Source organism: Tursiops truncatus, chromosome 17 (genome assembly GCF_011762595.2).
Source record: "Tursiops truncatus isolate mTurTru1 chromosome 17, mTurTru1.mat.Y, whole genome shotgun sequence".
In the NCBI taxonomy this organism is placed as follows: domain Eukaryota; kingdom Metazoa; phylum Chordata; class Mammalia; order Artiodactyla; family Delphinidae; genus Tursiops; species Tursiops truncatus.
In genome coordinates this window covers 64979238-64995372 of record NC_047050.1, presented here as the reverse complement: position 1 = coordinate 64995372, position 16135 = coordinate 64979238, and the positions used below count along the sequence as shown (strand labels likewise).

Below are 16135 nucleotides of genomic sequence, written 5' to 3'. Positions count from 1 at the left end.
CTAACCTGCCTTTAAAGGGTATAATAGTTAAATGATAGAGCTGAATCACCAAGGAAGAAATGAAGTATGAAAGAACATAGAAACGGAGGTATGCTAGTCTTCATGGAAAGAATCTGATTGTTCTGAAAGGGCAACTCTGACGAAAGTAACAGGGTAGATGGCTTCCAGGAAGAAGAAACTAATGGGTAAGGTAGTAAGGGACTTGTTGAAAGCGAGTTTGGAAACCAAATATTTTGTATGAATTTGCTCATACAAACATACATACTGCTATAAGAGTTTGAAGATTATTATGTGTGTCTGATGTGCAAGGGGACCAACCAGTAGTGTGGATTTGGACCAGATGTCAATTCAGTGATCATTGTGAAAAACCCTGTGGACCTTTTGTATTTTGCTGTTAGCTTTCTGGACACCAGCCTGGACACTCAAGACCCTGAGGTCCCCTAAAAACATATCCCTGGGCTCCAAGCCCACTGGGCAACCACTCTTCTACATTAACCATATCAAACTGTGTGACTACTTCATGTGTCATTAACTTGCAGACTGAAATCTTTCTTTCTTCCTTCCTCCCTCCCTCCCTCCCTCCCTTCCTTTCTTTTTATTTTTGGCTGTGTTGGGTCATCGTTGCTGTGCGCGGGCTTTCTCTAGTTGTGGCGAGCGGGAGCTACTCTTCGTCGTGGTGTGTGGGCTTCTCATTGCAGTGGCTTCTCGTTGTGGAGCATGGGCTCTAGGCACACAGGCTTCAGTAGTTGTGGCCTGTGGGCTCAGCAATTGTGGCTTGTGGGCTCTTGAGCGCAGGCTCAGTAATTGTGGTGCACGGGCTTAGTTGCTCCGTGGCATGTGGGATCTTCCTGGGCCAGGGCTCGAACCTATGTCCCTTGCATTGGCAGGCAGATTCTTAACCACTGTGCTGCCAGGGAAACCCTGAGACTGAAATCTTTAATAGTAATACTACAAGTAACAAGGATGTACTGTGCTAGGTACTACTTTATGTTCTTATCGTTATTCTTCACAAATACTCTGCCAAGTAAATATAATAGATTTGTTGGAAGTAGGTTAAATCTGGTCGATAACAATCAGGAAATAGCTTTGCTTGTCTCCCTATCGCCTTCAAACTCACTGGTGTATTGGCTTTCTCCTTCCCCTGATGGCATATCAGGGAGACTCTATAGCTTCCTGGTCACTTTCAAGTATTAAAACACACAGTCGAATCTAAAACGTAATTTAACCTACATCCAGTTTAAAGCTTCTCCTCACTGCCCTGCTCAGGCGTGTCCAGACAGTTAGGTAAACCTATAGGGCGCCTGGTCTGTTCCTCGATTCTCCTTGCTCGGCCTCTTACCTGATCCCCCTAATTGCTGATGGATTTTCCAAGGTTAGGGGAGTGGGAAGGGTGAGAGATCAGGTGGCAGATGCTGTTTGTGCTGCTGTCTCGGCTGTTGAAGCTGCTCCAAGTGGTAGAATCCAAATGTTGGCTCTTCCAGGTGCACCTTTCACGCGGGCTCCTCAGAGACGCTGACCTGGCAATGTGCTAGACTAATCTTGTGGGCTTCTCTCAGCTCCTGCCTCTTGTGGTTCCCCAGTCCTCTTGAGAAGATGAGTTAAGCAGGTTACCTTCCATCATATTTACCTGGCCCCTGTAAAATGTGCATACACTTGCTCTGCCATCGTGGGCAGTTTTGACGTGCTTCACCCTTAGTCTCTCCAGGGAGGTTCTAGTCTCTGTGTTCCCAATGCCAGGGGAACATCTTTTAAGATTGCCCAACATCTCCACTGTGCTCTACTTCAGGGGCAGCTTGGAAGCTTGGAACCCGTCTTGGCATCTCTGCATCCCAGCAAGCATCCAGCCTGGGAGTGAGATGCCAGTCTGCCCTCTTGCAACAAATCCTCCCTCCGAGACTGATTACCCTACACTTCTTCGTTTTGCCATGGCTGATGGGAAGCAAACCCACCCCCAATACTACAAGGCTCTTCGGAAGAATCCTCTTCTCTCTAAGGAGGCTTCTAGCTTGCCTGTAAGCGAGCTATTGGGAGTGTTAGATTTGGTCTCCAACGAGCAGTTCTCATGTGGGAGTGTCTAGCTCTTCTCTTTAGAATGCATGGCTACTTAGCTTTTTCCCATCTTTGGGGGTCTCAGCCAAAGCTCGAAGTTCTGTTGAACATTTGTTATAATCCTTTTGCCTACAAGGAACTGGATCACGAAGAGATTTGTTGCAAAATGCTGGAGATTATTCAACTTGTAAGAGCAAAAGTTGGATTTAAACCCTGACCTGTCCTTCTCCCAAGCTAATAGTCTTTCCCATCCTCCAAGTGTCCTCTTTAAAGTTGCCTAGGACCAGGAAGAAGGAATCCCATTTTACAGAGTAGTTAATAAAAGCTTAAAAAATTTTAAAAGACTTGCTCATGATTACCCATGGACTGGTCAAAGTCCCAACAGGAAACAGATGGCTAAGCAGAGGAGACCACTTTAAAAACAATTTAGTAAAAGAGTATTTGAAAAGGCGTGGGTAGTATTAGGAAGCCACAAGGGTTGGTGCAGTACTTCAGCACTAGTTAGCAGCAGGGCTGTCACCCGTAGGACTAAAGGGACGAGAGGAGAGGATTGTGTTCCGAGGGGCACCTCGAGAGGAGCAGGGACTTCAGGTGGTAGGAGACAGTCAGTCCTAAGTCACGGTTCAGAGGGGAAGCTGGCCTGCCTGCATTTCCTCTCAATCTCCAACCTCCTCTGGAGCCAAACCCAGTAGGAAGCCAGAAGCCACTGGATCTTGTTGAAGCTGCACCTGCAGGTTGGTCTCCCAGAGCAGAGAGCCAGGTGGAGAGTGGTGGAGAGTGGATCTGGCCCACACAGCTAGTCATGGCAGAGCTGGGGTTTGAAACCACATCTGCCTGCACGAAACCCAGTGCTACCTCTTGTTGCCTCTGCCCTTATTTCCTTATGTGACTGTGACGCTTTATATTGTAAATGTTCTCTGGGTGGGAACTTCTTCTTACCATCTTTATAAATGTTGCCATTCCAAGCACACAAAGACATTCAGTAAGTTTGTTGACTGAACGAATTAATAAACGTTCTCTGGGTGGGGACTTTTTCTTACCATCTTTATAAATGTTGAATTCTAAGCACACAAAGACATTCAGTAAGTTTGTTGACTGAACGAGTTAAGGGATGGAGGGACAGGCTACAGATAAGCTTGAAACACATGGGGACATTATAAGCAAAGCGAGGGGAATGGTATGTATTGCAATAACTACCCGCATACGAGATGATGTCTACATACTTGTATATACATATACTTTTATGTTAAATATTTTATATATATTTTCTCATTTAAACCTCACATACATCAACACTTGAATTATTACTCCTTGATGATTCGCCCAAGTTTATTTGTGTAATGACAGTAGCTGAAGCAGGATGTGACCTCAGGTCATCTAGCCCTAAAGCCAGTACTCCTTCAAGTACCACTCAATTGAGTATAATATTGTATAATAATAGGATAATCATAGTTCACTCTCAATATCTTTCTCTCTCTCTCTCTTCGTCCCGCCATTGACTCATTGCAGAGATCAAGTCATCTTTCCAAAAAGAGATGTCTCACATTCTGGATGTGTCTGTTTGCTTCCTTGTAGTTTCATTTAAGTTGTTTCTCTATTCCATGCCCTATTTTTTATACATAAAGCTATTGAGGACTGATTTGATTAAGATTCAGCTTTTGGTTTGTTTTTTTTTTTTTTTGGCAAAAACACTTCATGAGCAGTGCTGTGTGTTTCAAATGGCAGTACCTCAGGATAGACACCAAGCCTGACTATACCACCTTTCATGAGGCAAATATTAATTGGTGGATTTAAGTGACTTAGGAAAATTTTAGTTAAGGAAAACTTTAATTATTATAATTAATAATTGGTATTCTAAAGTTAAGCATCAACCATGTGGCAGGCACTGTGCTTGGCATCACACGTATGTTATCTTGTTGAATCCATGCAAAGGCTGCATGGAAAAGATAATCTCATCCTCATTTATTAAATGAGAAAACTGAGGCTCAGAGAAGTTAAGTAGGTTCCCTGAAGTTGTACAACTAGGAAGTGACAGAGGCAGGATATGAATTTGGAGCTGATGGACTCCAGAGTCTATGTTCTGAACAGCTATGTGACATTATGTATGGCTTCATTTCTTTTCAGCACATTCTCACAGACTGCTCCTAGAACTTTTGATTCTTGCTCCTTTAATAGACTGTCTGAGTCAGAGTAATTTATACATTTAACTTTAGAGTGAGTGTTGGGAAAAGAGCCAAGGAGGGAGGCAACTTTGATGCCAACCATGCCATAAAAGGAGGGAGGAAAGTATAAGAAGGGAAAGAAGAAGTAGAGCAAGGCACTTAGAAGAGGTGGAAGTAGGCAGCAAAATCCAGAAAGGCAATCTATTAAGATCTTTTAAATTGTACATTATAAAATCACAACCCAAAGTAGCTTAAGGAAAAAGGGTCATTGATTTGCTCAAGTCACCAAACTATAGAAAGGCCTGAGATGGACTGACCTCAGGGGTCACTCAACCCACCAACTAGATAGAATTCTGTAGAATGCTCTCTCCAACTCTCAGCCTTGCTTCTCCATGCATGCTGGTTTCTTGCTCTCAGGCTGGCTGTCTCCACATGGCAGGAAGCATGGCTACAAGCAGCTCATTCTTAAAACTACGAGACCCAAGAGGAAAGAGACATTTCTCTTTTTTAAAAAAATATTTATTTATTTATTTTGGCTGTGCTGGGTCTGAGTTGCGGCACGCAGGCTCTTAGTTGTGGCATGCCTGCAGGATCTAGTTCCCTGACCAGGGATTGTACCTGAGCCCCCTGCATTGGGAGCTTGGAGTCTTATGCACTTCCATGTCCACCAGGGAAGTCCTGAGACCTTTCTCTTCTTAACTCCAGTAGGGAAAACCCCAGGGAAGGACTCTGATTGGCTGAACTTGGACCAATCAGTACACTCAGGGAAGAGGGGCCCTATTATTGGTCCACTTGGGTCACATGTCTCTCCTACAACCAGGAAGGCAGGGTCCATTACTATAAGAAAGAAATGAATCACACAGATGAGGCTACTTGGGGGGATTGCGATCTGGGTAGTCACCTCCATCTCCATTTTCCATATATTCTTATTATGAACAAATGACAACAGGTGATATTCAGAGGCAGGCTCTGGGGTGACTGAAAAAAAGAAATGTAGGGGGAAGGAAGCTGATGTTTATTAAACACTCACATGTGCTATATAATATTCCAAGTGCTATATACATAGCTCATTTTGTTTTCACAACAGTACCACAAACTCAGTATTTTATTCTCATTTTTAAAAACAATAAACTGAAGCTCACAGAAATTAAATGATTTGCCTAAGATCAAAGTTGGTAAATATGAAGCTAAGATTTGAATCTAGATTTTTATAGTTCTAATATCTATGCTCTTTCCTTTGGATCCAACATCTTTTAGTGCTGGAGGCACTGAGGAATATTACCCAAGTACTGAAATTCTGTGCATGAAGCAGAGCCCTATTTATGTACGGGTTACGTGGTCAGAGCAGAATCAAAATCCCAGCATGTATTGCAGAATAAAGACTGTTTTTCATCAGAAAAATCCAAATTGAGGGACATTCTACAAAATATCTGACCCATATTCCTCAAAGCTCTCAAGGTCATCAAAAACAAGGAAAGACTGAGATAGCGTTACAAACCAGAGGAAACTAAAGACACATGACAACTAAATACAATGTGTTACCCTAGATTTCGTCTTGGAACAGAAAAAGGGCATTAATGGAGAAACTGGTGAAATACAAAGAAAGTCTGGAGTTTAGTTAAAAACAGTGTACTGGGACTTCCCTGGTGGTGCAGTGGTTAAGAATCCGCCTGCCAATGCAGGAGACATGGGTTGGAGCCCCGGTCCAGGAAGATCCCACATGCCACGGAGCAACTAAGCCCGTGAGCCACAACTACTGAAGCCCGTGCGCCTAGAGCCTGTGATCCGCAACAAGAGAAGACACCGCAGTGAGAAACCCGTGCACTGCAACGAAGAGCAGCCCCTGCTCGCCGCAACCAGAGAAAGCCCACGTGCAGCAATGAAGACCCAACGCAGGCAAAAATAAGTAAGTAAATAAATAAAAACAAACAAACAAAAAACAGTGTACCAATATTTGTTCCTTAGTTTTGATAAATGTACCATGGTAACATAAGATGGTAATGATAGTGGACCCTGGATGAAGGGTATATGGGTATTCTCCATACCATCTTTACAACTGTTCTATCAATTTAGAATTATTCCAAAATTAAAAGTTTATTGAAACAAAATTGTGTTTTGTTTTTCTCCCCTGAGTAAAAACATGAGCAGTTGCAGAGCCTGGGGCAATTCTGCAGGTGGGAGCTCATTACTGACTGTGATGAAGGGGTCTCTGGAGCTCCTGACACAGGATGTTATGGACTGGAGGTTTGTGTCCCCCCCAAATTCCTATGTTGAAGCCTTAATTCCCAGTGTGATGGTATTTGGAGGTGGCACCTTTGTGAGTTAATTGGATTTAGATGAGGGCATGAAGACGAGGCTCCATAATGGGATTCCTGTCCTTGTTAAGAAGAGGAGAGACCAGAGCTCATTCACTCTCTGATATGTGAGGACACATGAGAAGGTGACCATCTGCAAGTCAGGGAGAGAGCTCTCACCAGAACCAAATCTACGAGCACCTTGATCCTGAGCTTCCCCTCCTCCAGAACTGTGAGAAATAAATGTTGTTATCTAGGCTGCTATATTGTTATAGTGGACTTGGCTAACTAAGACACAGGGGATGACATACATCGTTATGGGTCGCGAGCTAAAGGAATAACACCCTAAAATGAGATTGCAGTCATCTGAGGGAATTGGTTAATTTTTGCTCAAACCTCGGGTTCCACCCAAGCAAACTTTTCCTCTACAGTTACCCTGCTAACATGCCTTCAGTTCAGACTGTGGCATCTCTAAATCTCACTTACTTCTGTGACACATTCGAATCACCAATTCATGGTGATACCCCAAACAGTGTTGATAGATGAACAACCCTTGATGAAGTTGTCCCAGCTGCCCCCCTCCCCAGGTGCTTCTTATCTCAACTCCTGTCCATGGCTTCTCTTGGTTCTTTTGGTTTAGAAACACTGCAGACCAGAGACAGACTTACTAGTATTTAATGGTGACTGGTCTCAAATGTACCACTTAGATGACTTACTGAAAATGAAGAATATCCCCCCCCATTACAGTCTTTACAGATGATAAAACTGCACAACCCACTAAGTATATTATGGCTCCTCACTGCTGCCAGTGATGTCTAATTTTTTACCTGTGTTCCTTAACCAACTATAAGAGGTGGGTTCAAAAGAGAAGATAATGAGTGACTTGGTTCTAATTGAGAGAGGTGAGATTCTGTGGATGTGACCAGTTGACCCTCCTCTTTCCAGGGTAGAACAGAGGGTCTCACATAAAGTTTATAAACACACAGATTTCAGATTTGAAAGTAGAGTGAACAACAGTCCTGGTTTGTCCACAACTGAGGAGTTTCCTGGCACGCGAGACTTTCAGGGCTAAGACTGGGACGCTTCTAGGCAAACCAGGATGGTGGAAGGGACCTTGCAGTGATCTTATCAGACATAAAGGCTCCAACATATATTCTCTCCTCTGGGGATTCTGACTAGATAAATATCCAAAGGGATTTGTGCATGGCAAATGCATTGTCAGGAAGAAATGGGTGTAACTGACAGAGATGGATTCGGGCCGGACAGGGGGAGAGAGGAGGCCTATGTGGCATACTCAGTGTCAGAACACCTGGGTGCAAATATCATCCCTATTGCATAACAGCTAAGAAAACTTGGATAAATGATTTTTCTCTTCTTTTTCAGTATCTTCATAAGCAAAATGGGAATGTTATTTAGTACTTCCCTCATATGTCTATCTTGAGATTAAAATTCAGTAACTCAGGTACAGTTCTTAATATTCTGCTGAGCACATAGAATGTGCGAAATAAATATTACATTTTACTATTGCTATTGATACTATTAGCAGTGAGGATTCTGATTCCTAGTTCCACTAGTTACCAGTTATGTGGCCCTGGTAATTGCAGCTTCCTCGTCTGTAAATGGAGATAATGATATTCCATAGGGTTTGGAATGACTTCCATAGGGTTTAGGTGGATTTAGTGAGATAAAGCAAGTGCATAATCAGCATGTGGATTATGGAGGCTGCTTTCTCGATGCCTGAGTGTCCAGGGCTCGTGCTTTCTTGTCTGATATTTAACTCTGCTATTGGAGTAGAGAGAGAACAGGATTTATAAACAGGGTCTTGATGTTGGCTGTGCTATTACTAGGGTCTTTATTCAGTGGCTTTTCCTTTAAAGAAAAGCTGTGATTTTCTTGGAAGTCTGGGAATTGGCTCTGAAGACAGTTACCCAAAAGGAGTGTCAGTTATGTTTTGACAAATGGAATCATCATTGGAAGAAGCATGTAATCTCTTTAATTATTCATTCTATAAACCACGTGTTAGCTTTGTCTTCCTTCTTCAGTTGTAGTCCTTTCCATTCATTCACAGTAATTCCTGAACAAAGTACACACTGAAGTTATTTTTTAGGGACAGTGGAGTCAGGGATCCATAACACTAGCCAGCACAAACTCCTTCAAGTTCTCCTTTGTCCTTCCCTTCTTCCCTTCTTCCCTTCTTTCTTTACTTTTCCTTTTCCTGTTCCCGCCTTCTCCGCTTTCTTTCCCTTCTGTCTTGCCAATTCTTCCTTCATTTTTTTTTTGCTGTATGCGGGCCTCTCACTGTTGTGGCCTCTCCCGTTGCGGAGCACAGGCTCTGGATGCACAGGCTCAGCGGCCATGGCTCACGGGCCCAGCTGCTCCACGGCATGTGGGATCTTCCCGGACCGGGGCATGAACCCGTGTCCCCTGCATCGGCAGGCGGACTCTCAACCACTGTGCCACCAGGGAAGCCCCCTTCCTTCATTTTTGACACTCTCCAACTTTCTGGCCTGGCAGTAGAGACTGCTATGTATTCTTTAAAGTTGATTTTTTCTTGTTCTTGGGCACATAGCTAGACTACATTTCCCACATTCCTTTGCAGTTAGGTGTAGCCATGTGACTAAGTTTATCCAATGGGACATGGGTAGAAGTGACATGTACCATTTCCTGATAGTCTGAACTGTAAAATCCTCCCGTGGACAATCCTCTCTCACTTATTCCCCCTCCTGGCTTTATGTTGAAGTCCAGGGACTGTTGATGGTATTGAAGTCTCCATCAACCTGGCTCTGTGTGGGGCAGAACTAACCCCACCTCTAACCTACAGCCCTACCCCTTGCCATCAGGATCATCTTATGGGGGTTTACACGAGTGAGAAACTTTATGTACGTGAGAACTAAACTTTATGTGAGTGAGAAATAAACTTCCATTGTGTTAAGTCAGTGATATTTCAAGGTTTATCTGTTATAATCACTGGCTTTATATAAACTAATATAGCCATCTCCCTGAGGATTGCTGTTCCACTGTTTCTGATCTTGTGCTCCTCCAAATCTCTCTCTTCTTAACTATAATTAACAATGTGGATCTCAAGCTGCTGTTTTTACGCTCGCACATTCACAGTCAATGCAGTACTCAGCAAAGAAACTTCAGATTACAAAGAACCACCTCTTTAAAAGGAGGAGTCTATTAAATAATATTTATTTTCTGGGACATACCATCTTTCATACAAAACATAATCACAAGACATCTACTCTGTCATCTGTCCTTCTGTAGACACTAGAGATAGAGCAATGAAAGTCAACTTCCACCTTCAGCACCTCTTGGCCTAGTGCTAAAATAGACGACAGAAGTATAGTTTGAAAGTCATGGGAGTTCACGTAAGTCAAAGGAGGGATATCTAATTCAACTTGGACTTGAGTCAGGCAAGTCTCCCTAAGGAAGGACCTGATTTGAATCTCAAAGAATGAGTATGAACCATGCAAAGGGTGGAGGAAGGATATTCTCACACGAGGACTGTGAAGGATATTCTCGCACGAGCGTTGTGAAATGACATGGATTTCCTGGAAACTTCACTTTAGGTCAGGCCAGAATGAAAGGCATATGACTGGGGTATGGGTGTGGTGGGAGATACAGCTGGACGTTGCAGCTGGGACCAGATCCTGACAGTTGGTCAAGTTGAAGGTTAACATGCATCTAGCACTATCTGTTCTTGTCTTCTAATTAAGACACCATGTCATGATTTCCCAGTCACCACATCAAAGATAATTCCCTTTCCTCATACAGGGCTCTTCCCTGTGTGGTAAGCACAGTCCCTCAGGTAGAGGAGATGCCAGTGAGATGACAGAGCTTCTCACAATTGCTCTGAATTGTCTCTGTCCTTCGTATTTCTAGGGTCAGCCTTGCTCTATGTGAATTTGCTGGGGAGCTTTCATGAAGAAAAAACCATGAGGCTTAGGGGACCTTGATATGGAACACTAAAAATCTCCTTTCTGTGTGGGCCAAGAGCCTTTTTATCTTCATCCACGTTATCGTCATTGTTGTTGCATTTTGTCCTTTTTACTTATAAAGTTCTTTACCGTTCATAATGGCTTTCACATAACTGATTTCATTTTCTCTTTCCTGCTGTCCTCTGTCATTGGATTGGATTCCATGTTCTCATTATATAGGTAAACAGCCCGAGGTCTAGAGAGTTGAGATAATTTGCCTCTCCTCCTCTGTCAGAGGTTGAACCAGGACTAGAATTGCAATTTAACATATATTTTCTAGGCCTTGATCTCCCTGAGACAAAGTATCACATCTTCTAAATATTGCCACTTTACCAGTGCCTTATATAGCTACTTAAACTATACTTGCTGTTTAGCGTAACATAGTGATGAAAAACACGAGCTTTGAAATCAAAGGACACCTAGATTCAGCACCTGGTTTTTGGTATATTGGGCAAGTCATTCAACCATTTAAACAGCAGGTTCTTATTTATAAGTGAGACTCTTAATGTTTTTCTCATAGGGTTGTTTTAAGGAGCAAATGAGATGATATAAATGAGTCATTTAGCATAGTGCCTGGCACACAGAATTGCTCAATTTATGCTAAGGTCTCCTGGTCTCTCTTTCAAATTATTTTGTTTTTTAATTTGTAAAAATTTTAACTTTATTCAAAAGTATGCAGAATAGCATAGTGAACCATTACGTATCAAACTCACAGCTTCGGGAATTCCCTGGTGGTCCAGTGGTTAGGGCTTGGTGCTTTCACTGCCGTGGCCCGGGTTCGGTCCCTGTTTCCTGGTCAGGGAACCAAGATCCTGCAGTCGTGCGGTGTGGCCAGAAAAACCAAACACCAAGAAAACCTCACAGCTTCAACAATGATCAGCTCATGGCCAGCTTTGTTTCATTTATCTCCATCTTCTTTCCTCTCTTATGTTATTTTGAAGGAAATTTCAAGCACCCTATCCTTTCCTCTGTAAGTTGTGCCATATGTATCTTTGAAAGATAAGGACTGAGAAATAGTGATATCCACAATGCAATGATCACCTCCTCCTGCAAAGACACAAATGCAAACAAAAACAAAAACCAATGTTTGTAGCAGGCAGAATAATAGTTCCCAAAGATGTTCACACCCTGATCCCCTGAACCTGTGACTATGTTACATGTCAGTGAAGAATTAACACTGCATATGGAATTATGGTTGCTAATGGGCAGAATTTAAAACAGGGGGGTTATCTGGGATTATCGAAGAGAACCCAATGTAATCACAAGGATCCTTAAAGGGGAAGAGGGAAGTAGAGAGGGAGAACCATAGAGATAGCAGCACAAGAAAGACTCAGCCAGATGCTTCTGGTCTTGAAGATGGAGAAGATGGAGATGGAGAAGAATCCAAGATTTTACAGTCAGAAGACAAGGAGAAGACATGGAGAAGACAAGGAATACAGGTGACCTATAAAAGCTGGAAAAGGCAAGGAGGGAGATTTTCCCCTAAAGTCTCCAGAAAGAAGGCAGCCCTGCTGATTCTTTTATCTTAGCCCAATGAGACCCCTTTCAAATTCCAGAACTATAATTAATTTGTATTGTTTTAAGTCACTAAGTTTGTAGTAATTTGTTATAGCAACAACAGGAGACTAATACAAGAATAATCACTTAATATCATCAAATATTCAGTCAGTTAGCTTAGTATTTGAACTAACAGCTTAGAATTCTAGTCATTATACTTCTCTGTTTGGACTAAAATTCTGAAATACTGCTTTCATAAAGAATAGTTCAGAGGGCTTAGAGTCTGCATTTGACCAGATAATTCAATTGAAGTACATTTCTTCTAAAATGGAAGGTTATTCTTGATGAAGTTTCTTTTATTTATTCATTTGCTCATTCTTTTACTCATGTGCTCTTTCTTTAGAAGGCACCTAGTAGCAAGGGCCTACTATGAGTTATCAATTGTGCTATAGCTCTTGGGAGGGTAGATCTACTAAGACCCACTCTTCCTCCTTAAAGACAGTAGCATCAGGATAGTACAAAGATTAAAAACACACATTCTGGGAACATACTTTCTGGGTTAATTTCAGCTATGCCCACCACCAGCTGCATGATCTAAGGCAAGTTAACATCTCTGAACCTCAGTTTTTTCATATATAAAATGGGGTCAGTAGTGGTACCTACCTGATAGGAGTGTTATGAAGATTAAATGAGTTAATTAATATATGTAGAACCCACAGAACACTGCCTGGAACATCTTAAACATTCCACAAGGTTTTTTGCTTATTATTCTATACCAAGGATTGATGGTCTTGAGTCAGACAGATCTTGCCAAGTTCTGAATCCTCACTTTCTCATCTACAAATGGGATTAATAATAGGGACCTACAATACTTAATGAAATAACAAGTGTTTGGTTCAGTGCATAGAACACAGTAAGTAATCAATAGATATAAGTGGTAATCATTTTTATTGTTCATTTCGTTGCTCACTTAAGAAACTCCCAGATCAATGATGTTATACAATATTTTTTGAACTAAGAAGAGAAAAGCCAAGCAGTGCTCATGCATCTCCTCCTTTATTCCACCAGGTCAGTCAACCACTTTTGCTTCTGTGCTATGGAGGGAGAAAGCAGAAGACCAGGGTTGGGAAGGGGTTCCAAATCATTATAAGAAGCACGGTGTGGTGAAACACCCTAAGGTAACTCACCTTAGTAGTTACCCTTTATATAATCCCCTCCTCTTTACTGTGGGCAAAACCTGTGACTTGCTTCTAACCAATAGAATATGGCAAAGGTGATGGATGTCACTCTCTTGATTAGGTTATATTATGTGGCAAAGCGTGTCCCTCATCTCTAAGGCCTAAGAATAGAAGCATTTTTTTCAGGAAAGTTCCAAGTTAGCTGGGAAGTCATCATTTGCTCTCACTATGTCACAATCCTCTTCTGGCATGACATGACTTTTCAGTGAAAGACTTCAAGTGTTCTTGCAATCTGCAGGATTTGACTGGTGGGAGTGAACAAGAAGAGGGCCTGGAGAGAGATAAGTCAACTCTACCCAATTTCATTCCAAGTTTTGGCAAAGAATTCCTCTTGGGTGAATTTTTCTCTTGAATGGATTAGGATGAGGCTGTAAGTTGTAGCAGAAAGACTTTCAGTCTGGGGGCTGTAGAGAAGATCTAAGTACTAAGTAAAGTGACACCAAATTTTACTCTCATCAATACTAGAAATTAATAGGCAGCCCTTAGAGTGGAGAATTCCTGAAGCACCTGCTTTTCAAGGCTTAATTACACCAAAGAAAAACAGAACCTGCTTGGGATACCAGGGAAAGTGAGGCACACACACACACACACACACACACACACACAGACAAACACAGATAGTCAGACCTACACAATCACAGGAGCTTCAATGAATAATCCAAGATTTTACAGTCAGAAAATCTTTTACTTTTAGCATACATGCAAGTTTTATGTCTTATCATTCACAAAAGATGACAGGGAACAGGCATTGTGAGCCTTTCTTTGTTGTAGAGACCCTGCTCAGGCTGTACATCTAACGACACTTGGAGATACTCACTTCGTGTGGCTCTCACAGCTCTGACAGTGGCAAAGGTACAGATAAAAACTCAATTCCTGCACAGCCATCTGTTGTTGATCTCTGTTTGGCTCTCTCTAGTCTCTAGAGATACACAGACTTGTGAGTCCTCTGAGATAGGGGAACCTTAAGGAACACCTAGGTCATCTCCATCATTTGGCAGAGGAAGTAACTGAGCTCCAGAGGAGTGAAGTGATGGATTCAAAGTCACATGACCACTCTGGTGTGTGGACAGGATGAGCAGCCTTAGCCTGGCCCTCTTTCCAGCTTTCTGTGTTTGGCCCTTCCCTATTGCCATTCTGCACATGCTGGAGGAAGAGGTGGGTAGACGTTCAGGGAATAAACTCATGCTACTGTTTGAATATTAAGATTTAATATTGTAATTTCAGCCTAAAACAAAACCAAATTAAAAAGGTACATCTGCTGCCGAAAAATTAAATAACGCACTTCTGGCCCCAATACACATGATTCTGAATAATTTGGCTTTATTCCTGGTAGCAGGGCTGGCATGGGCAGCATGGATAGAAAGGGAGCAGGGCTTTGTGGGGCCTCTATCCTGTTGGACATTTCTTCCCTTTATCCCATTATACTCCTTAAAGCCTTTTGTTTCCATATAGTGGCCCCAAACTTTCCTGCATTCTCAAGGGCACCCTTTCCACCATCAGAACTGAGGTTTTGTGCGCTCACTGGGTGACCACTTGTATTCATTTGCTATGGCTGCCATAATGAAGTGTCCCAGATTGGGTGGCTTGAATAACAGAAATTTATTGTCTCACAGTTCTGGAGCTTGGGACTCCAAAATCAAGGTGTCAGCAGAGTTGGTTCCTTCTGAGGGTTGTGAGGAAAGGCTCTGTTCTAGGCCTCTCTCCTTGGCTTGTGGATAGTTGTCTTCATGGTTACATGGTATTCTCCCTGTGTCTTCACACGGTCTTCCCTCTGTACGTGCCTGTGTCCAAATGTCCCCTTTTTATAAGGATGTGAGTCATATTGGATTAGAGCCCAGCAGAATTGTTACCGAACACAAGTTCATGTGCCCGATGAGGACAAACAATACCAAAAGCTCAGAGTTTGGAGCAGAGAAAGGTTAATTGCAGGGCCATGCAAGGAGACAGGTGGCTTGTACCCCAGAAAAGCCCAAATTCCTCAAAGGGTTTCAGCAAAGCCCTTTTAAAGGCAAGGTGAGCGAAGGGCGTGGTTAGTTGTTGCAAACTTCTTGGTGTTAGAATCCTCTGTTCTTGCACCTGACTACGTAGGTCAGTGGGCTCTTCAAGGTCAGAGACAGCATGACTACGCATAGGCAACAGAGCACAAAGGTTAAAGTGAAAAAGGAACAGATCTAATATGGAGGCAGATGGGTTCTTCCCTATTACACAAGGTCTTCATGTCTGCTAAGTCTCCAGTCTTCTCTCTTGCCATTTTCCCCACGTCCTCACACGTCGACACCACACTCCTTGGACTCACTCACTCTTGGACTCATGTCTCTCACAATTCCAGCACCTTTGCCTACCCTCCCTCAACCAGGAATGCCCCTTCCCCCATTCACTAGCCAACATTCTAGTCACTCTTCTATTCCCTACGGAAGCAGGAACAAAAGCGACCCGCATCTGTGAAGCCCTCTCCTGGCTCCCAAGCCACTGTAAAGGCCACTTTCCCTATGTCCCAAAGACCTTAGAAAATTACTACCATTAAATGATGACGGGGGGCTATAATTATTTGTTTGCACTTCTGTTTCCACCCCAAAACTGTGAGCTCTTGGAGGACAGAAATAGATTTTTCACCCTCAGTTCCTTTCTATCATAGCACCTGATAGTTTTCCTTGCATTCTTTAACGATAGCAGAAGCCTAAAGAATGTCAACTCTGAGGAGAAACAGACTGCGGGGAAGAATTGTTACTAACATAAAGGGAAATCTCGCGACACGTAGGTCTTGAGCGGGAACCTTATTCAGCCCTTGAACTGCCATCCGCCCCGCCCCTCCCTCCTGGCCGCTGAGGCGGAGCGATTTCCCGCCTTATCTGAGCTCAGAGGCCGGAACTCTTGCTGGTTCTTTCTGCTGCCTTCCTAGACGGCGGTGGCGGCGG

The 16135-nt window shown here is 42.9% G+C and overlaps 1 protein-coding gene across 7 annotated transcripts in view; it reads left to right on the top strand.

Moving 5' to 3' along the window:
• Nucleotides 1-16135, top strand: part of LRATD2 (LRAT domain containing 2) — a 92109-nt gene that overhangs the window by 34702 nt on the left and 41272 nt on the right. For 2 of the 7 annotated variants that reach the window (XM_019932002.3, XM_073794749.1), the window contains one exon: nt 1787-6481. The exons of 1 other annotated variant lie outside the window; for it this stretch is intronic. In XM_019932002.3, coding sequence (XP_019787561.1) covers nt 1787-1855 — 69 coding nt within the window. In that variant the 3' untranslated portion in view covers nt 1856-6481. Of the gene's footprint in view, nt 1-1786; nt 6482-16135 lie in introns of those variants that run through there. 4 more of the 7 variants (XM_073794750.1, XM_019932003.3, XM_073794752.1 and 1 more) reach the window with 4 other exon arrangements.